General features: G+C 37.4%; 1 protein-coding gene across 1 annotated transcript in view; it reads left to right on the forward strand.

Annotated features, from left to right (window-relative positions):
* The window catches only part of LOC143233635 (protein lev-9-like), a 76,485-nt gene extending 61,210 nt beyond the window's left edge, over positions 1–15,275 (forward strand). The window contains exon 7 of the mRNA XM_076470078.1: positions 15,175–15,275. Coding sequence (XP_076326193.1) covers positions 15,175–15,275 — 101 coding nt within the window. The remainder of the gene's footprint in view (positions 1–15,174) is intronic.
* Positions 15,276–23,182: the final 7,907 nt, after the last annotated feature.

Here is a 23,182-nt window from a genome sequence, read left to right on the forward strand (position 1 = left end):
AAAAGTGTTCCTGTAAGAAGAAGAAAACTAAAGTGAAGGCATGTCAGAAGTGTTCCTTTCTGAAGAAGAAAACTAAAGTGAAGGCGTGTCAGAAGTGTTCCTTTCTGAAAAAGAAAACTAAAGTGAAGACATGTCAGAAGTGTTCCTTTCTGAAGAAGAAAACTAAAGTGAAGGCATGTCAGAAGTGTTCCTTTCTGAAGAAGAAAACTAAAGTGAAGGCATGTCAGAAGTGTTCTTTTCTGAAGAAGAAAACTAAAGTGAAGGCATGTCAGAAGTGTTCCTGTAAGAAGAAGAAAACTAAAGTGAAGGCGTGTCAGAAGTGTTCCTTTCTGAAGAAGAAAACTAAAGTGAAGACATGTCAGAAGTGTTCCTTTCTGAAAAAGAAAACTAAAGTGAAGGCATGTCAGAAGTGTTCCTTTCTGAAGAAGAAAACTAAAGTGAAGGCATGTCAGAAGTGTTCCTGTAAGAAGAAGAAAACTAAAGTGAAGGCATGTCAGAAGTGTTCCTGTAAGAAGAAGAAAACTAAAGTGAAGGCGTGTCAGAAGTGTTCCTTTCTGAAGAAGAAAACTAAAGTGAAGACATGTCAGAAGTGTTCCTGTAAGAAGAAGAAAACTAAAGTGAAGGCATGTCAGAAGTGTTCCTTTCTGAAGAAGAAAACTAAAGTGAAGGCGTGTCAGAAGTGTTCCTTTCTGAAGAAGAAAACTAAAGTGAAGACATGTCAGAGTGTTCCTTTCTGAAAAAGAAAACTAAAGTGAAGACATGTCAGAAGTGTTCCTTTCTGAAGAAGAAAACTAAAGTGAAGGCATGTCAGAAGTGTTCCTTTCTGAAGAAGAAAACTAAAGTGAAGGCATGTCAGAAGTGTTCCTTTCTGAAGAAGAAAACTAAAGTGAAGGCATGTCAGAAGTGTTCCTGTAAGAAGAAGAAAACTAAAGTGAAGGCATGTCAGAAGTGTTCCTTTCTGAAGAAGAAAACTAAAGTGAAGACATGTCAGAAGTGTTCCTGTAAGAAGAAGAAAACTAAAGTGAAGGCATGTCAGAAGTGTTCCTTTCTGAAGAAGAAAACTAAAGTGAAGGCGTGTCAGAAGTATTCCTTTCTGAAGAAGAAAACTAAAGTGAAGGCATGTCAAAAGTGTTCCTGTAAGAAGAAGAAAACTAAAGTGAAGGCATGTCAGAAGTGTTCCTTTCTGAAGAAGAAAACTAAAGTGAAGGCGTGTCAGAAGTGTTCCTTTCTGAAAAAGAAAACTAAAGTGAAGACATGTCAGAAGTGTTCCTTTCTGAAGAAGAAAACTAAAGTGAAGGCATGTCAGAAGTGTTCCTTTCTGAAGAAGAAAACTAAAGTGAAGGCATGTCAGAAGTGTTCCTTTCTGAAGAAGAAAACTAAAGTGAAGGCATGTCAGAAGTGTTCCTGTAAGAAGAAGAAAACTAAAGTGAAGGCGTGTCAGAAGTGTTCCTTTCTGAAGAAGAAAACTAAAGTGAAGACATGTCAGAAGTGTTCCTTTCTGAAGAAGAAAACTAAAGTGAAGGCATGTCAGAAGTGTTCCTTTCTGAAGAAGAAAACTAAAGTGAAGGCGTGTCAGAAGTGTTCCTTTCTGAAGAAGAAAACTAAAGTGAAGACATGTCAGAAGTGTTCCTTTCTGAAGGAGAAAACTAAAGTGAAGGCATGTCAGAAGTGTTCCTTTCTGAAGAAGAAAACTAAAGTGAAGGCATGTCAGAAGTGTTCCTGTAAGAAGAAGAAAACTAAAGTAAAGGCATGTCAGAAGTGTTCCTGTAAGAAGAAGAAAACTAAAGTGAAGGCATGTCAGAAGTGTTTCTTTCTGAAGGAGAAAACTAAAGTGAAGACATGTCAAAAGTGTTTCTGTAAGAAGAAGTAAACTAAAGTGAAGACATGTTAAAAGTGTTCCTTTCTGAAGAAGAAAACTAAAGTGAAGACATGTCAGAAGTGTTCCTTTCTGAAGAAGAAAACTAAAGTGAAGACATGTCAGAAGTGTTCCTTTCTGAAAAAGAAAACTAAAGTGAAGACATGTCAGAAGTGTTCCTTTCTGAAGAAGAAAACTAAAGTGAAGGCATGTCAGAAGTGTTCCTTTCTGAAGAAGAAAACTAAAGTGAAGGCATGTCAGAAGTGTTCCTGTAAGAAGAAGAAAACTAAAGTGAAGGCATGTCAGAAGTGTTCCTTTCTGAAGAAGAAAACTAAAGTGAAGACATGTCAGAAGTGTTCCTGTAAGAAGAAGAAAACTAAAGTGAAGGCATGTCAGAAGTGTTCCTTTCTGAAGAAGAAAACTAAAGTGAAGGCATGTCAGAAGTGTTCCTTTCTGAAGAAGAAAACTAAAGTGAAGGCATGTCAAAAGTGTTCCTGTAAGAAGAAGAAAACTAAAGTGAAGGCATGTCAGAAGTGTTCCTTTCTGAAGAAGAAAACTAAAGTGAAGGCGTGTCAGAAGTGTTCCTTTCTGAAAAAGAAAACTAAAGTGAAGGCATGTCAGAAGTGTTCCTGTAAGAAGAAGAAAACTAAAGTGAAGGCGTGTCAGAAGTGTTCCTTTCTGAAGAAGAAAACTAAAGTGAAGACATGTCAGAAGTGTTCCTGTAAGAAGAAGAAAACTAAAGTGAAGGCATGTCAGAAGTGTTCCTTTCTGAAGAAGAAAACTAAAGTGAAGGCGTGTCAGAAGTATTCCTTTCTGAAGAAGAAAACTAAAGTGAAGGCATGTCAAAAGTGTTCCTGTAAGAAGAAGAAAACTAAAGTGAAGGCATGTCAGAAGTGTTCCTTTCTGAAGAAGAAAACTAAAGTGAAGGCGTGTCAGAAGTGTTACTTTCTGAAAAAGAAAACTAAAGTGAAGACATGTCAGAAGTGTTCCTTTCTGAAGAAGAAAACTAAAGTGAAGGCATGTCAGAAGTGTTCCTTTCTGAAGAAGAAAACTAAAGTGAAGGCATGTCAGAAGTGTTCCTTTCTGAAGAAGAAAACTAAAGTGAAGGCATGTCAGAAGTGTTCCTGTAAGAAGAAGAAAACTAAAGTGAAGGCGTGTCAGAAGTGTTCCTTTCTGAAGAAGAAAACTAAAGTGAAGACATGTCAGAAGTGTTCCTTTCTGAAAAAGAAAACTAAAGTGAAGGCATGTCAGAAGTGTTCCTTTCTGAAGAAGAAAACTAAAGTGAAGGCGTGTCAGAGTGTTCCTTTCTGAAGAAGAAAACTAAAGTGAAGACATGTCAGAAGTGTTCCTTTCTGAAGAAGAAAACTAAAGTGAAGGCATGTCAGAAGTGTTCCTTTCTGAAGAAGAAAACTAAAGTGAAGGCATGTCAGAAGTGTTCCTGTAAGAAGAAGAAAACTAAAGTGAAGGCATGTCAGAAGTGTTCCTGTAAGAAGAAGAAAACTAAAGTGAAGGCATGTCAGAAGTGTTTCTTTCTGAAGAAGAAAACTAAAGTGAAGACATGTCAAAAGTGTTTCTGTAAGAAGAAGAAAACTAAAGTGAAGACATGTCAAAGTGTTCCTTTCTGAAGAAGAAAACTAAAGTGAAGACATGTCAGAAGTGTTCCTTTCTGAAGAAGAAAACTAAAGTGAAGACATGTCAGAAGTGTTCCTTTCTGAAAAGAAAACTAAAGTGAAGACATGTCAGAAGTGTTCCTTTCTGAAGAAGAAAACTAAAGTGAAGGCATGTCAGAAGTGTTCCTTTCTGAAGAAGAAAACTAAAGTGAAGGCATGTCAGAAGTGTTCCTTTCTGAAGAAGAAAACTAAAGTGAAGGCATGTCAGAAGTGTTCCTGTAAGAAGAAGAAAACTAAAGTGAAGGCGTGTCAGAAGTGTTCCTTTCTGAAGAAGAAGACTAAAGTGAAGACATGTCAGAAGTGTTCCTGTAAGAAGAAGAAAACTAAAGTGAAGGCATGTCAGAAGTGTTCCTTTCTGAAGAAGAAAACTAAAGTGAAGGCGTGTCAGAAGTGTTCCTTTCTGAAGAAGAAAACTAAAGTGAAGGCATGTCAAAAGTGTTCCTGTAAGAAGAAGAAAACTAAAGTGAAGGCATGTCAGAAGTGTTCCTTTCTGAAGAAGAAAACTAAAGTGAAGGCATGTCAGAAGTGTTCCTTTCTGAAAAAGAAAACTAAAGTGAAGGCATGTCAGAAGTGTTCCTGTAAGAAGAAGAAAACTAAAGTGAAGGCATGTCAGAAGTGTTCCTTTCTGAAGAAGAAAACTAAAGTGAAGACATGTCAGAAGTGTTCCTTTCTGAAGAAGAAAACTAAAGTGAAGGCATGTCAGAAGTGTTCCTGTAAGAAGAAGAAAACTAAAGTGAAGGCGTGTCAGAAGTGTTCCTTTCTGAAGAAGAAAACTAAAGTGAAGACATGTCAGAAGTGTTCCTTTCTGAAGGAGAAAACTAAAGTGAAGGCATGTCAGAAGTGTTCCTTTCTGAAGAAGAAAACTAAAGTGAAGGCATGTCAGAAGTGTTCCTGTAAGAAGAAGAAAACTAAAGTAAAGGCATGTCAGAAGTGTTCCTGTAAGAAGAAGAAAACTAAAGTGAAGGCATGTCAGAAGTGTTTCTTTCTGAAGGAGAAAACTAAAGTGAAGACATGTCAAAAGTGTTTCTGTAAGAAGAAGTAAACTAAAGTGAAGACATGTTAAAAGTGTTCCTTTCTGAAGAAGAAAACTAAAGTGAAGACATGTCAGAAGTGTTCCTGTAAGAAGAAGAAAACTAAAGTGAAGGCATGTCAGAAGTGTTCCTTTCTGAAGGAGAAAACTAAAGTGAAGATATGTCAGAAGTGTTCCTATCTGAAGGAGAAAACTAAAGTGAAGGCATGTCAGAAGTGTTCCTTTCTGAAGAAGAAAACTAAAGTGAAGGCGTGTCAGAAGTGTTCCTTTCTGAAGAAGAAAACTAAAGTGAAGGCATGTCAGAAGTGTTCCTGTAAGAAGAAGAAAACTAAAGTGAAGGCGTGTCAGAAGTGTTTCTTTCTAAAAAAGAAAACTAAAGTGAAGGCGTGTCAGAAGTGTTCCTTTCTGAAGAAGAAAACTAAAGTGAAGACATGTCAGAAGTGTTCCTTTCTGAAGAAGAAAACTAAAGTGAAGGCGTGTCAGAAGTGTTCCTTTCTGAAGAAGAAAACTAAAGTGAAGACATGTCAGAAGTGTTCCTGTAAGAAGAAGAAAACTAAAGTGAAGACATGTCAGAAGTGTTCCTTTCTGAAGAAGAAAACTAAAGTGAAGGCATGTCAGAAGTGTTCCTTTCTGAAGAAGAAAACTAAAGTGAAGGCATGTCAGAAGTGTTCCTGTAAGAAGAAGAAAACTAAAGTGAAGGCGTGTCAGAAGTGTTCCTTTCTGAAGAAGAAAACTAAAGTGAAGGCATGTCAGAAGTGTTCCTTTCTGAAGAAGAAAACTAAAGTGAAGGCATGTCAGAAGTGTTCCTTTCTGAAGAAGAAAACTAAAGTGAAGGCATGTCAGAAGTGTTCCTGTAAGAAGAAGAAAACTAAAGTGAAGGCGTGTCAGAAGTGTTCCTTTCTGAAGAAGAAAACTAAAGTGAAGACATGTCAGAAGTGTTCCTTTCTGAAGAAGAAAACTAAAGTGAAGGCATGTCAGAAGTGTTCCTTTCTGAAGAAGAAAACTAAAGTGAAGGCATGTCAGAAGTGTTCCTGTAAGAAGAAGAAAACTAAAGTGAAGGCATGTCAGAAGTGTTCCTTTCTGAAGAAGAAAACTAAAGTGAAGGCGTGTCAGAAGTGTTCCTTTCTGAAAAAGAAAACTAAAGTGAAGACATGTCAGAAGTGTTCCTTTCTGAAGAAGAAAACTAAAGTGAAGGCATGTCAGAAGTGTTCCTTTCTGAAGAAGAAAACTAAAGTGAAGGCATGTCAGAAGTGTTCTTTCTGAAGAAGAAAACTAAAGTGAAGGCATGTCAGAAGTGTTCCTGTAAGAAGAAGAAAACTAAAGTGAAGGCGTGTCAGAAGTGTTCCTTTCTGAAGAAGAAAACTAAAGTGAAGACATGTCAGAAGTGTTCCTTTCTGAAAAAGAAAACTAAAGTGAAGGCATGTCAGAAGTGTTCCTTTCTGAAGAAGAAAACTAAAGTGAAGGCGTGTCAGAAGTGTTCCTTTCTGAAGAAGAAAACTAAAGTGAAGACATGTCAGAAGTGTTCCTTTCTGAAGAAGAAAACTAAAGTGAAGGCATGTCAGAAGTGTTCCTTTCTGAAGAAGAAAACTAAAGTGAAGGCATGTCAGAAGTGTTCCTGTAAGAAGAAGAAAACTAAAGTGAAGGCATGTCAGAAGTGTTCCTGTAAGAAGAAGAAAACTAAAGTGAAGGCATGTCAGAAGTGTTCCTTTCTGAAGGAGAAAACTAAAGTGAAGACATGTCAAAAGTGTTTCTGTAAGAAGAAGTAAACTAAAGTGAAGACATGTTAAAAGTGTTCCTTTCTGAAGAAGAAAACTAAAGTGAAGACATGTCAGAAGTGTTCCTTTCTGAAGAAGAAAACTAAAGTGAAGACATGTCAGAAGTGTTCCTTTCTGAAAAAGAAAACTAAAGTGAAGACATGTCAGAAGTGTTCCTTTCTGAAGAAGAAAACTAAAGTGAAGGCATGTCAGAAGTGTTCCTTTCTGAAGAAGAAAACTAAAGTGAAGGCATGTCAGAAGTGTTCCTTTCTGAAGAAGAAAACTAAAGTGAAGGCATGTCAGAAGTGTTCCTGTAAGAAGAAGAAAACTAAAGTGAAGGCGTGTCAGAAGTGTTCCTTTCTGAAGAAGAAAACTAAAGTGAAGACATGTCAGAAGTGTTCCTGTAAGAAGAAGAAAACTAAAGTGAAGGCATGTCAGAAGTGTTCCTTTCTGAAGAAGAAAACTAAAGTGAAGGCGTGTCAGAAGTGTTCCTTTCTGAAGAAGAAAACTAAAGTGAAGGCATGTCAAAAGTGTTCCTGTAAGAAGAAGAAAACTAAAGTGAAGGCATGTCAGAAGTGTTCCTTTCTGAAGAAGAAAACTAAAGTGAAGGCGTGTCAGAAGTGTTCCTTTCTGAAAAAGAAAACTAAAGTGAAGGCATGTCAGAAGTGTTCCTGTAAGAAGAAGAAAACTAAAGTGAAGACATGTCAGAAGTGTTCCTGTAAGAAGAAGAAAACTAAAGTGAAGGCATGTCAGAAGTGTTCCTTTCTGAAGGAGAAAACTAAAGTGAAGGCATGTCAGAAGTGTTCCTGTAAGAAGAAGAAAACTAAAGTGAAGGCATGTCAGAAGTGTTCCTGTAAGAAGAAGAAAACTAAAGTGAAGACGTGTCAGAAGTGTTCCTTTCTGAAGAAGAAAACTAAAGTGAAGACATGTCAGAAGTGTTCCTTTCTGAAGAAGAAAACTAAAGTGAAGGTGTGTCAGAAGTGTTCCTTTCTGAAGAAGAAAACTAAAGTGAAGACATGTCAGAAGTGTTCCTTTCTGAAGAAGAAAACTAAAGTGAAGGCGTGTCAGAAGTGTTCCTTTCTGAAGAAGAAAACTAAAGTGAAGGCATGTCAGAAGTGTTCCTGTAAGAAGAAGAAAACTAAAGTGAAGGCGTTTCAGAAGTGTTCCTTTCTGAAGAAGAAAACTAAAGTGAAGACATGTCAGAAGTGTTCCTTTCTGAAGAAGAAAACTAAAGTGTAGGCGTGTCAGAAGTGTTCCTTTCTGAAGAAGAAAACTAAAGTGAAGGTATGTCAGAAGTGTTATTTTCTGAAGAAGAAAACTAAAGTGAAGGCATGTCAGAAGTGTTCCTGTAAGAAGAAGAAAACTAAAGTGAAGGCGTGTCAGAAGTGTTCCTTTCTGAAGAAGAAAACTAAAGTGAAGACATGTCAGAAGTGTTCCTTTCTGAAGGAGAAAACTAAAGTGAAGGCATGTCAGAAGTGTTCCTTTCTGAAGAAGAAAACTTAAGTGAAGGCATGTCAGAAGTGTTCCTTTCTGCAGAAGGAAACTAAATTGAAGGCATGTGAGAAGTGTCCTTTTCTTAGTAAAGTTTTGCTATGTGTGGGAATTAGTTTGTGGCGCCCGTTTTTACCTTTGTTTTAATCGTGGTTATCGTGTCTGAATCACTTAATAAAAACATTATTTAATATTATCTATTTCGATCAGTTGCTATTCGTGTAGAACTCTGATATTTATTTTATATACAACTTACAATGGTTCCTACTACGTTTTTTTGTTTTAAAATATCGCACAAAGCTACACAAGGGCTATCTGCGCGATCCGTCCTTCATTTATTAGTGTAATACCAGAGGGAAGGCACTAGTCATCACCACCCAGCACCAATTCTTGGGCGAAATTCAAACAAACATATGTGTCTTGAGTGATAAACGTTAAATTAAGTTTTAATACTTACAGAATTAAAGAAAAAATAATGTTATATGTAACACGAGAGGGATAGAGTAAGGTTCAACGTTACAGGATTTTAGTTCTTAAGAATAGTTTCTACGTCTTTCCCCCCAGAAGCTCAGCGGTATGTCTGCGGACTTACAACGCTAAAATCCGGGTTTCGACACCCGTGGTGAGCAGAGCACAGATAGCCCATTGTGTAGCTTTGCGTTTAATTCAAAATAACAACTAAAATGGTGAGAAACTTAAACACACGAAATAATTTTAACAACATATATTTAAAATAAGCAAGTTAAACTTACAATTGTATTCTGTCTCGTGTGAAAAGAGCATTATTTCATAGTTTACCGAGAACGGTCTATTTTGTTTTGTTCTAATTCATCCAGTGGGGATGTTGAATGTGAACCCTAAATAAAGAAGATAAGTTGGAAATTGAACTTCATTAATCACATTTTAGTTACTGTTTTGAAACTGACGAATTAGAAACGTAAGATAGTGCAAAATACACATACACAGTCACAATCATTATAAAGTTCAACACTTCGACCGGACGACCTCAGTAGGAATGTTATGAAGGACTCTTGGTATAAACGTTGATAGCACATTCCTCATTTATTTGAAAAAAAAATTAAACAGTTCTTTGTATTTTTTATACAGTTTATAGTTGTGTACATTGACTGCTTTTGTCCAAGATATTTATATGACAGAACTAATGGACGGTTAGAATAGTGTCTGAGTCCTGGACTGATAGAACAACGTCTTAGTCTTGGACTGATAGAACAACGTCTAAGTCCTAGAGTGATAAAACAGTGTCTGAGTCCTGGAGTGATAGAACAGTGTCTGAGTCCTGGATTGATAGAACAACGTCTGAGTCCTTGACTGATAGAGCAATGTATGAGCTCCGAGGAAAATCAAACCCCGGATGTAGATTTACCGCTGTCCCACCAGGGGACGACTAGAAGTATATGGTATCATAAGCCATTAATTAATTATAGTACGGCCAATAACATTTGTTAGTTGATTTATAATATCAGGGATATATTCAACAGTGAAGGAGAAACAAACCAACAACCATTAAGATTTACTCAGATTCAAACTTGTCTAAGACATAATTTCTTACTTTAATGCTTGTTCAGGTTACCGGTATACACTGTTTATGTCCAAAGGTTTTTTGTTGTTGTTTTTTTGCCTTTAAAAATTTAAAGACAACACAAATTTTGCTGGTTTTCCTTTGCCGATGTGAATGATTGCCGAAAAGTTGATAGAGGCCAAAGACTGGCTGATTCAGTTTGGTTATGACATGTAATCAAATCTTACAGTATTAAAGCTCATATATGATTGATATAAATGTAACAGTTTGTGTGTTTTGAATTTCGCACAAAGCTACTCGAGGGCTATCTGCGCTAGCCGTTCCTAATTTAGCAGTGTAAGCCTAGAGGGAAGACAGATAGTCATCACCACCCACCGCCAACTCTTGGGCTACTCTTTTACCAACGAATAGTGGGATTGACCGTCACATTATAACGCCCCCACGGCTGGGAGGGCGAGCATGTTTGGCGCGACAGGGATGCGAACCCGCGACCCTCGGCTTACGAGTCGCACGCCTTAACACGCTTGGCCATGCCAGGCCCATAAATGTAACAGAAACCGTGCTGTAATTTCTATTATACGATATTTGTACTGAAATGAAATTAATTTCATCGTTGTAAAGAATAATCAGTTATGATAAGTATATTTTCAGATACCTACCTCGGGCAAAATAAGCGGTGATATAAAACTGTTATGGATTATAATTTCCTTCCTGATTACTACAGCAGCAAAGAACAAATATTAACCATAAAGTTAAGCAGCCAACGGTAATATAATGTAATATTATTGCTTCAACTGTGTAAGCCTTTATTTTATCTAATTCACATTAAGCCTTATTTCACTTTATTCGCCATAAGCTTTATTTTAGGTAATTCCCACTAAGCTTTATTTTATCTAATTTACAGAAAATTTTATTTCAACTTATTCACAATAAGCCTTATTTTAATTAATTCATACTAAGCCTTATTTCACCTAATTAACTGCAAGTCTTATTTCTAGTTATTTGCTATAAGCTTTATTTCAAGGTATTCACTATAAGTCTTATTTCACCTAATTCACAATAAGCCTTATTTTAATTAATTCGTAGTAAGTTTAATTTTACCAACTTCCCAAAATAATTATGATATGAAATTACAAGAAAATGAGGTTAACTGAAATTAACAGTGGTTAGAGAGTAATTCGCTTCGAAACAGAAAATTAAGGCATATGAGTCGGTAGAGCAGTGGTTCTTAACCTTGTTGGAGGTACTGAACCAGAACAGTGGTTCTTAACCTTGTTGGAGGTACTGAACCAGACCAGTGGTTCTTAATCTTGTTGGAAGTACTGAACCAGACCAGTGGTTCTTAACCTTGTTGGAGGTACTGAGCTCCGGAAGTTTCGTACTTGTATTCACTGAACCCTTCGTCACTGGAAGAATAAAATATGATGTTTTCAAATTCAAAACTTTAGTAGATATTTTATTAGTGCACAAAATAAACCGTGCATCAGTTGCACACAATATCACTGTGTTCAAAGAACAAAACCAACAGAACATGAATTTCACACAAAAACAAAACTCAATGAATATTTACTGCAAACCAATGTGACTTTCAGATACAAGTTCAGAAATGCGCGGTTTTACCTTGGCAAGTGCCACTCTCATATCATTTTCACAACAAAGTCTGTTTCTTTTCTTTGTTTTTATGTCTACCATCCTCGGAAAGGATTCCTCGCAAAGATACGTTGTAACAAACGGTATGAGCATCTCAAGCAAGGGCTTTCTTAGCAATAAGAGGGTACATTACGATTTGGTGACACCAAAACATTGAGAGCGTTGTTGTTCTGAAAAGTTGCTGTTGAACCTGGCTCTGCTGAAGTTCAATGATTGCATCGAGGTATTCATCATTGACATCTGCTATCAGAACGGCTGCCCATCCCATGCTGGATATGAGTCTCTGGTGGGGAAGTATCCATCAAGAGACTTTGCGAGCTCATCTAAGTGCATGGCAATTGCTTGCTTCAGTTCCCCGGGTACAGAAATGTCTCCGATTTCAGACACATCTTCGATCTTACTTACACAGTCGTCCAGCAGGGGACAGTTTGCGAAGTTATCATTCTCTGTTCGTAGTTTACATAACGGTAGCTTTTTTGAAAAGCCTTCAGGTTTTCTCCCGCTTCGATGATGTTGTCTCCACCACCCTGCATCTGTTGATTGAGAGCATTGAAGATATCGGACATGTACGCCACAATGAGAATGAACTCAGATTTTCGAAGCAATCTGCATGACAATGTTGATGCTCTTGCAAAAACAGGGGTAATTCCACACGCATTGACACAATCGTGTCAAAAACACGGTTCAGCATCTTTCCCCGGGATAACCACCGAACGTTAGAATGGTACAGAAGTACCTCGAATTCAGAGCCCATTTCATTACACAGCTCTTTGAAGATGCGGTGCTTCAGGGCACTATTTCACACAAAGTTCACACATTCCACTGCAATTTTTAATACTTCTGCCAGTTTTGAAGGCAAGGTTTTTGTTGCAGAACACAATGCGTTACAATGATGTGTGGTGCATCGGAATTCACCAGCGCACCAAAACCAGAGTTTCGTCCCAGCATGACTGAAGCTCCGTCCGAACAAACTATAGAAACCATATCCAACAAAAGATTGTTGTCTCTGAAGAAGTCATCCACAAGTTTCTTCACGCCGGCTGCCTTAGTTGTTGTTGTAACAAAATAAAAAAATATTCTTTTATCTCGTCGTTCTTCACATAGCGCACGAATACAACAAGTTGGCTTAGATTGGAAACGTCGGTGGTCTCGTCGAGTTCAAGGCTGAATTTTTCTGGGATTGAACTCAGATCTGCAACTACTTGAGCCAAGACATCATCTCTCATGCCATCTGTTCTGCTGCTGATGGTGTCATTTGAAAGAGGAATTTGGGATAACTTATTTTCAGCAGCTTTTCCCACCATGATATTCGCCATCTTCAACGCAGCTGGTTTTACGAGTGCTTCACCAATGGTGTGTGGTTTGCCCTGCTTTGCGATCAAGTACACAACTTCGTACGATGCTGTGAGGATCGGTTTGTCGATGGGTACAAAGCTGAGAACAAAGTAGCCTTTTCATCGAACCTGACTCTCTTTACCTTGAATTCAGCAAGCGTTGTGTTCTTGTGTTTCCCATCTCCATGCAGCTTTAGGGAGTGTCCTCTTAGTTTTACCAGTGCTAGACTAGAATTGCTCAACTTGGTATTGCAAATCATGCATTGAGGACGCTGACTCCCATCATGTTCCGTTGTACACGTGAATTCATATTGTAAATATTCGTCCGACCACTTTCTGTTTTTCCTCGACATAGTTAGTATGAAGAGTCTGAAAGATTAGGAAAAAAAATCATAAATGATGCACGATTACTACAATCACAAGTCGACTGCTAAGCGCACGAAGTTCCCTGCAACACAAATATTAAGGCCAAGTGATGTGACGTGATCACCCGCAGCCAATGATGGCCAAGTGGAGCATGACGTCACGAATGATACGAGTGGGGTGAACAGTGTGTGTGTCTTGACGTCTGCCGAACCCTTGAAACTGACTCACCAAATCCCTGAGGTTCGATTGAACCCAGGTTAAGAACCACTGCGGTAGATGTTTGTTAGACTATTAACATAAAGCAAACCGACGGAGAGCTCGTAAGATATGCAACCAGGTCAAGTTTCATGTTGTTAACAGCGGAGGTTGGTTTTAATCGACATGAATAAAGTTGGTTTTGACAAAATATACCACATGTGCTTCCTCACCAAGCAGTGTCTTGTGGGAGAAGTATGAAAATAAAACCAACTTTATATGTTAATCACAGCTTTCACATTAATCTCAATTTTAATATATTAAACCAGTTTCCTTTGATGAGATAAAACGTTGTTTGGTAGTTAATAAGTATGGTTATTATCGAGAAGTGCTACTTCTGATACTTAATATACTATCTAGTTTATCAAGGTGAGACCTGAGATCTATGGCCACAGAGTCATGATATATGTTAAAGGCTACTATGTTTCGTCCACAAAACAATTAAAATTTTCGACAAAAGATAAGATTAGTGAAGCAAGATATTTCTTAGTGATTTGGTGTTGAATGTTTTAACGATATCACTTCGCCAAATGATTTGACAATATCATTTCTAGTCTGACTTTTATTACATCGTTTAGAAATAACAGAAACATCAGCAGATATACCACTCTCACGTACCTGGCCCTCGCTCTCATGAGTTTCAGGGTTTTATTTCTCAATGGAAAATATTAAGTCACTTTATTACGTGTGCATGCAGATACGGGCACACGAAATATATCCAAGGCTAGAGGTGTTTTTGTGTAAGTTCCTGCAAAGCTACTCGAGGGCTATCTGCGCTAGCTGTCCCTAATTTAGCAGTGTAAGACTAGAGGAAAGACAGGTAGTTATCACCACCCATCGCCAATTCTTGAGCTACTTTTTTACCAACGAATAGTGGGATTGACCGTCACTTTATAACATCTCCACGGCTGAAAGGGCAAGAATGTTTGTTGTGATGGTGATTCGAACACGCGACCCGCACTTTACGAGTCAAGTACTCTAATCATCTGGTCACGTCAGGCCTCCAAGATAATTTTGTGATTAAATAACGAATGTTTCTCACGTGTACCAATGAACATCTGTAATTATCTCATTGATGAGGAGTTGAAATGTAACAGTAGCGTAACGTCGAAAAAACCTAAAAACAGATGGATTTCATATACTGTTGAACATTCAAGGCAGTTCGTGACTAGAAACTAAATAAATTGCGCTTTGAAGCTCTTAGGAACAGGAATATTTGTGAGATTAAACATTACTATTTAGCTGGTAAAAAGTAAGAGGGAAAAAGAAAGATAACCGAATACCGAACTAGAAATTAAAAATTAATATTTGACTTTAAAATGTTGTAACCAACTCTCGTCAGTGTGTGTTTTTTTTATAGCAAAGCCACATCAAGCTATCTGCTGAGCCCACCGAGGGGAACCGAACCACTGATTTTAGCGTTGTAAATCCGTACAACGGATTTTCTCAACGGCCTGCTTGTTGTGTTTGTTGTGTTAGAAAGTTGTTTGTAAACAGATCCAAAACTGTGGTTCCTCTCGACCCATTCAACTGAGTAATCATATCAATGCGCTGCGATCCAGATGGTTAGGGCGTTCGAGTCATCATAGTCAGAGGGCCGCAGGTTCGATTCCCGTCACACCAAATATAATCGCCATTTCAGCTGTGGGGGCTTTATAATGTGACGGTCAATTCCACTATTCGTTGGTAAAAGAGTAGCCCAAAAGTTGGCGCTGGGCGGTAATGACTAGCTTCCTTTGGTCTAGTCTTACACTACTAAATTAGGGACGGCTAGCGCAGATAGCCCTCTAGTAGCTTTGTGTGAAATTAAAAAAGCAAGATTTTTACAACACACATTTCTTCTCGGATATGTAACTCTTGTAACAGAAAGCCCAGCATGTTAAATAATAGTAACTCTTGTGACAGAAAGCCCAGCATGTTAAATAATAGTAACTCTTGTGACAGAAAGCCCAGCTTGTTAAATAATAGTAACTCTTGTGACAGAAAGCCCAGCATGTTAAATAATAGTAACTCTTGTGACAGAAAGCCCAGCATGTTAAATAATAGTAACTCTTGTGACAGAAAGCCCAGCATGTTAAATAATAGTAACTCTTGTGACAGAAAGCCCAGCATGATAAATAATAGTAACTCTTGTGACAGAAAGCCCAACATGTTAAATAATAGTAACTCTTGTGACAGAAAGCCCAGCATGTTAAATAATATATATTATTACCTTTTATTTTATTTCAGCTTCTTGCGTCGCTGTTCGAGTTTCAATCAGCCATGACCTAGTAGTTAGCGTCTGGGGCTGGATATCGGAATGCCTGGAGTCTAAAATACGATATCTCTAAACACGATGGGCCTGGCATGGCCTAGCGCGTTAAGGCGTGCGCTTCGTAATCTGAGGGTCGCGGGTTCGCGCCCGAGTTGCGCTAAACATGCTCGCCCTCCCAGCCGTGGGGGCGTTATAATGTGACGATCAATCCCACTTTTCGTTGGTAAAAAAGTAGCCCTAGAGTTGGCGGTGGTTGGTGATGACTAGCTGCCTTCCCTCTAGTCTTACACTGCTAAATTAGGGACGGTTAGCACAGATAACCCTCGAGTAGCTTTGTGCGAAATTCCAAAACAAACAAACAAACAAACTAAACACGATCCACAACTTCAGCTGTGTTGTAAAGCAGTAGACAGTCAATCTCATTATTCGGAATAACGAACCACACGAAGCAGTTGTGGCGGTAGCCATTTCTGTCCATCTTCCTCTTGACTTTGCTATCATTTGTATTACAAGTAATGTAGATTGTGGTTGTCAATACGTTCATGACAGCAAATAAAACACGTTTGTTTTGTAATTGGTAGTCCGCCCCCCCCCCCATCCTTTTGGAACAGCGGAAAGTGTGTGGACTTATAACTCTAGAATCATGATTTCGATACCTATGAAGGCCACAGCACAGATAAACCACTTTGTAGCTTTGTGTGTACATATAAACAAACTGTAATTTGTTTTCAGCCCAATGTAAGACGTATCCTGTCTTATTAACTTGTGTGACATTCTCCAGTCGAATTTCATTATAGTAAATAACCAGTAAGTCCTAAAATCAGTTAACTTATTGAATGTGTCTCGAGAAAAAAGGCATTTACTTGTTAATGTTTGATTTCAGTATTGAATAAAACCACTGAATGATGTCGTATTTCTTCAGTGTTGAATAAAACCACTGAATGATGTCGTGTTTCTTCAGTATTGAATAAAACCACTGAATGATGTCGTGTTTCTTCAGTATTGAATAAAACCACTGAATGATGTCGTATTTCTTTTGAAAGTTTATGCTATTCACAGCAACCATGTTAAATACACGTAGCTAACTTTATTGGTAATCTTTAAGAATTTATTGGTTGCCTTATTTTTATTTTTTATCACATTTACCTCCCCCTAATATCCCAGTGGCACAGGGGGGTGTATGCAGCCTTAGTACGCTAGAAACCGTGTTTCGATACAGGTGGTGAGCAGAGCGCAAACAACCTATTGCGCAGCTTTGTGTTTAATTACAAACAAACAAGTTCTTACGCGTTACGACTTTGTTTGATAGATTTAATCTTCCTTATTAAAGCTGAATTATTAATATTATAATTTTGTAAAACGAGAAGAAAAGCTCTAATCTTATTGTCAATTTGTTTATGATAAAATTTTAGTACAATTGCAGAGAGATTTGTAGGCTTAACAAAAAATGCATTAGAAATGAACTTATCTGAAGGATTCCCAGGTGGAAGAAAGTCAGTTTACGAACTCATAAAATTCTGGGTTCGATTTTCCGGGTAAATACAATAGATATTCTAATGAGGCTTGCTCTAGAACAAAAAACAAATTCTCTGCAGGGAATTTTTCTTATTACCTTACATTTATTGAGCCCTCCGCTAGTACAGCAGTATGTCTCCGGATTTACAACGCTAAAATCAGGGGTTCGATTCCCATCGGTGGGCTGAGCAGATAGCCACAAGGCTTTGCTATAAGAAAAACACACACAAACACATACATTTATTGAAGGAAACGTTTATAAACATCTGTATTTGTTTGCTGTATATATACTTACATATAATACAATATTTACTCTTTAGGACACTAATATTTTATGACATTGAGAACGTTCACTCTATATTTATTTCTCGGACGTCCCTATGTGTATCACATTTTTTGTATGTTAAATCTAATATTCTTTCATTTTACTTATTCACTGACTTTTATTTTACTTCTATCCCTCGTTTGTAATGAGGTTTTCTCATCCTTGGCCGCTCTGGTGACAATAAATTACAAAAATAACACAGATTCCCATGAGCTTCACTTTTCACAATTTTCAGCTGTGTTTTTAGTTACAAAAACAAATTATACTGACTCAGTTAGCGATAAGAGAACAGTTCTTACATTTAAATAAGCCATGTATATCACACTTTCCGGATAAACAGATGCAGCTCAAGCAACCAGCGCAGCTAAATTTGTTTTTTTAGTACAAAGCTACACAACGGGGTATCTGTGTTCTATTAACCATGAGGAATCGAACCCCGTGTTTTAGCATTGTAAGTTCGTAAACTTGCTGCTTACCAATCGGGGAGACATGTAGCTAAATATAAATCTAATAAAAACACTTTGGCTGTGAGAATCGGGAGAGCTGAAACAGATTGAAAGTAGAACTTAAAAAAAAACAAACGAAATCATATTTGGCGGACAAACTGGTAGCTACGCTTGTAGCATTGGTAACCATTTCACACCAAGTATTCATTCATTAGTTAGCTAGGCCGTGTTTTTACCCGGTAGTATACACTATATAAATGTAACTTCCAGTTTGGGTGCCAGTTCTGATTTTCATTCCTGTAACTCGTACACTCAGTTCCTGTTTGTAGCCGCAACCTTTTTCATACCTTAATGTGTTTGATTAAATATGTTTTTTTTTGTCAATAGACACCAACAAACCACAGCAAGTGACACTTGATAGTAATCAATATTAATCATAGGATCGCAACCCTATTTTTCAAAACAGACCTATGTTGCGTTTAAACTGGATAACGTCAAACTTCACTTTCGAAAACTCAGAAAATCCTTTTCGGATCCGGAATGATCAATCACAAGGATTTGTTTTTAGTGTGGTGAAGACTTTCATCTTAATGTTCTCGTGAACTTTAGTAGAATTCCTGTCACACTTTACAGAGCTATTAGCCCCAAACCGCGAGAATTTTCTGTCTCCCCATTATTAAAAAATGCTTCAAACTGATTTAGAATCCGGAGTTGGATCCACACCAAATTTGAGGATGACTGATCCGGACTGACTTCTCATCACGCGTGTACATCGATCAATCAGTTTTCGAGATAGCCCCGCGGGACACAGACGGACACGCATACACATGGACCCGTTGCAATACCCTTGTTCCAGGACAAAGGAGGTGTGGGTAATAACTTCTTTTATAGTAACGCCTTGGAGACTAGAGTAACAGTCATCACCCTTAATGCACTCCATATAGCTGTATCAAGCATCACTATTTACACGATTCAGCAAATATCACACGACATTAAGCGGTCTGTAACTAAAATTTCATAAAATATAGCAAATTTATGCTTAAAGATTAGCAGTGAATAATAACCGACCACCAACGTGATTCTTTGGAAAAAGTGGGCTAGAAACTGCTAATTTATTTTGCCTGGCCTGACCAATATTTAACTATTAGCACGTTCTTTCATCTTATAGTTTTTTCTGCTCTAGATCAGCTGTACTTATCGAAAATGACAAAAACCAAGAAACGCTTCACCGTTGTGACGCGTATAACTAAGTGAAACAGTATAAATTTAGCAACCAGTTACAGTAGAGTATATTGAAACTGTTTTAATATTTATCCATCTGGTATCACTTTACTCTGTTGTGTACTTTGATTGGAGCATTTGTTTTGGATACTTACGTGAATTCGAGGAATAAACAACGATTCTGCTTTTCATTAAAGTTTTTACTTATTTCTTTCTACCTATTTGCTTAGCTTTTAGTATACCCATATACCTGATACCTTTAGCTTTTACAAGAATTAAAACCAAAGTAACAAATTTATAAAATGTAATATTTACACTGATCTACAGATAAATGTATAAAGCTACCAAAATAGGGCTTAAATTTGTGTTTTTTGTCTTATAGCAAAGCCACATCGGGCTGTCTGCTGTGTCCACCAAATGGAATCGAACCCCTGATTTTCACGTTGTAAACCCGAAGACTTACTACTGTCCAAGCAAGGGAACTGTCCGAAGACTTACCACTGTCCAAGTGAGGGAACTGTCCGAAGATTTACCACTGTCCAAGCGAGGGAACTGTCCGAAGACTTACCACTGTCCAAGTGAGGGTACTGTCCGAAGACTTACTACTGTCCAAGCGAGGGAACTGTCCGAAGACTTACCACTGTCCAAGCGAGGGAACTGTCCGAAGACTTACCACTGTCCAAGTGAGGGAACTGTCCGAAGACTTACCACTGTCCAAGCGAGGGAACTGTCCGAAGACTTACCACTGTCCAAGTGAGGGAACTGTCCGAAGACTTACCACTGTCCAAGCGAGGGAACTGTCCGAAGACTTACCACTGTCAAAGCGAGGGACTGTGAACTTATGATTATGGTTTTCATTTTTATTTCATTACTTTTCGTAACAGAAATACTGCTTCATTTTAAACTTCAAAAATTTTAATACACTTTATGTTATACTTGTATAGAGCATATACTTTACCTTTAGAAACAATCGCATGTCTATCCATTAATTCCTCTAGTGGCACAGCGGTATATCTGCGGACTTACAACGCTAGAGTGGTGGGCAGAGCGCAGATAGCTCATTGTCTAGCTTTGTGCTTAATTACAGAGAAACAAAAAAACCTATCCATTGATATGCAGCGTTATCTGTTGGGTTGAATTGAGATAAAAAGATATTTAAATACATGATATGTTTGCTATTTGTACAAAGTCTACATATATCTAATGGAATTTTCGAAATCGGATACCTAGAAACATATCAAGTAAGATGGAGAAATTTTCTAGCGATAGTCCGAGTTGTCTAGGCGCGAGTCCCGCTGACGTGATCGGATAGGGAGATAGTAGATAAAAAAGTTACTGTTTAAAGAAATTTTTGAATTGTTATACATAAAATTTTCATTACATTTATAGCGTATTATTAGTATCTATGCGTATAATATATCGTAGCCAATACTTTGAATGGTTGATTTTGTCGCTTAGGAATTCAGCAAGTTAGTTCTCAGCGCGTGAATTATTTGGAAACCTTCTCGATTCCTACTATTAAGTACCACCATGATTAATAATAGCTTTGCACATGTAGTTTATATCTAAATCAAAATTGACACCTAGCTGCAGTTTATAAAAATCTATAAATGAGCCAAATTTGAAAACCGTGAAAGCTAAGTTCTTCCATACAACACGTAGTTCATATAGAAAGAAAGGTAGGAAATTCAATAAAAATTGGAGATTTTATATATCGTGAAACCCAGTTTCTTAATGTATGACCATGTGTCGTAATCATGGGTTTGGTTTGGTTTGGTTTGGTTTGCTTTGAATATCGCGCAAAGATACACGAGGGCTATCTGCGCTAACCGTCCCTACTTTATGTGGAAAGGTTTAACACAAAATGAAATACAAATTGTTTACTCGGATCTTTGGAAGAACTTTTCATGTGGAAAGTTTCAGATGAAATCAAAAGAAAGTTCTTTACTTTAAATTTCAGAGCAGTTGAACGTTTAGGTGGCGTTGGCATGAAATGAAGAAGAAACTGTTTACTGAACATTTCTGGAAACCCATTTACGGAGAAACTAGTTACACCAGTAACGGGGTGGGGGGTTTAAACAGAACCTGGATAGATGAGGTGTTTACATAATCCTTTAAGGAGATTTGTCCAGGGCTAGTGGGATAATGTTACATATAAGTGAGGGAAAAAAAACACATTTTGTTTCAAACGATAACTGCTGTTGCTATGGTGATTCCAAAATTTGGGACGAATGTGAAGTGAATAAAATTTTAAGGAAAAGAAAGAGCGAGTCAGGCTTCACATTTTCAACTAAGCTGTCGTTACGTCAATCTCTGTATTTGTTCTTATATAAACAAATACTAATAAAAATGTTTTGGCTTAGTTGGAAGCTAATATTATGACGTTGCTTTTCTCTAGCCCAATAAAAACTCACCAATCAATACGTCAGAGCCAATCAAACAAACCGCCACAACATAAAAGTCCATACATGAGTGTATTTTTAGCTAAGATTTTGATTATTTTGTTTCTATTTTTAGATAGTACAGACGTTCTTATACTCATGTTATTATTATTTTCAACCGAAACGGCTTCTACGTTCTTTATAATGGTCTTATGGAGGATCATGTTTCGCATCCCTGTAATTAGTACTTTTAACATATTTATAACCCAAGCCTGATGTTATTTGTCCCTTACAGATCGCCCGGCATGGCCATGTGGTTAAGGTTCTCGACTCGTAATCTGAGGGTCGCGGGTTCGAATTCCAGTCACACCAAACATGCTCGCCTTTTCAGCCGTGGGTGCGTTATAACGTTATGGTCAATCCCACTATTCGTTGGTAAAAGCGTAGTCCAAGAGTTGGCGGTGGGTGGTGATGACTAACTGCCTTCCCTCTAGTCTTACACTGCAAAATTATGGACGGCTATCGCAGATAGCCCTCGTGTAGCTTTGCGCGAAATTAAAAAAAACAAAAACCATTAAAGACCTGCGCACAAACCAACACCAACTAATTTTGAACTGATAGAGTAGAGAAAGAGAAGATAGTGAACAGTCCCAGCCGCCAACACTTTGGCTGCTCTTGTCTGTCTGAAAAAAAGGTAGGCACAGATTGTATATTTTTTATAACGCACCCACGGCTCCAAAGCAAGGAGCGAGGTTACGCGGTGATGGGACTCGAACCACGAATGCTAACAGTGTTAATAACAAAACATTGCTTGCCCCACAGTTATAAGTATTTATTTTCAAAATCTCCTATTTTTTCAGACACTTCCATCAATTTGTCTGGTTAGTTTGGTTAATTACATGTAAACTCGTGTTTCTACTGTCGTTTGCAACTTGAATGGCACGTTATGTCCTCGTGAGCTAAAGCTCTAACATAACAATTCCATATTTTGATTTACTGATCCGTGTACCTAGTAACATCACATGGGATTTGAACCTAATAATGGGACTGACTGTCACTTTTATAACTCGATTAAAGCTGTAAGCCCAAATGATGTTCAACGGCAATGCGGCTTGAACCTTAGGCCTTCAATTCTATTCAATAAGCCACTCTCAATTCCACTGTGACGTTCCTAATTTCTACTTCAACTGATTTTTTTACTTCAATTTCCCTCACTTTGTAGCATTTTTTGTTCTACCGGTCATTTATGGAGCATATCAGTCAATTGATACAATACGTTAAACATTAACTGCATTCGCGAACCTAAGATGAAGTTATTATTGTTTTACATATAAAATAACGTGTTTCTTAGTCGGTTCATATTAAATATTGTTTTTTCTATTTTATTATACACCATTCATAAGATTTTCTCCAACTTGTAATATTCATAAATAAATGTGGAAAGCGTGTGTATAGTTGTGACGTATGCCTCCAGGGTATTAAAGTAAATAATATACACCATGTGGCGCTACTATCGGAATACGTTATTATCAATAGCGTCAATTATCTTCAATAAATTACTTTAAAATATATATTTTTTTTAATTTCGCGCAAAGCTACACGAAGGCTATTTGCGCAAGCCATCCCTAATTTAGTAGTGTAAGACTAGAGGAAAGGCAGCTAGTCATCACCACCCACCGCCAAGTTTTGGGCTACTCTTTTACCAACGAATAGTGGGATTGGTCGCTTTTATAACGCCCCCACGGCTGAAAGAGTGAGCATGTTTGGTACGATGGGGATTCGCATCCGCGACCCTCAGCATAAGAGTCGAATGCCTTAACCCACCTGGCCTTGCCGGGCATTTAAAGTAATAAATAAATAAGATATTGTAAGTTATATTTTTTAAAGTAATAAATAAATAAGATATTGTAAGTTATATTTTAAAGTAATAAATAAATAAGATATTGTAAGTTATATTTTTAAAGTAATAAATAAATAAGATATTGTAAGTTATATTTTTAAAGTAATAAATAAATAAGATATTGTAAGTTATATTTTTAAAGTAATAAATAAATAAGATATTGTAAGTTATATTTTTAAAGTAATAAATAAATAA

Source organism: Tachypleus tridentatus, chromosome 1 (assembly GCF_004210375.1).
Source record: "Tachypleus tridentatus isolate NWPU-2018 chromosome 1, ASM421037v1, whole genome shotgun sequence".
NCBI classification, from domain to species: Eukaryota; Metazoa; Arthropoda; class Merostomata; order Xiphosura; family Limulidae; genus Tachypleus; species Tachypleus tridentatus.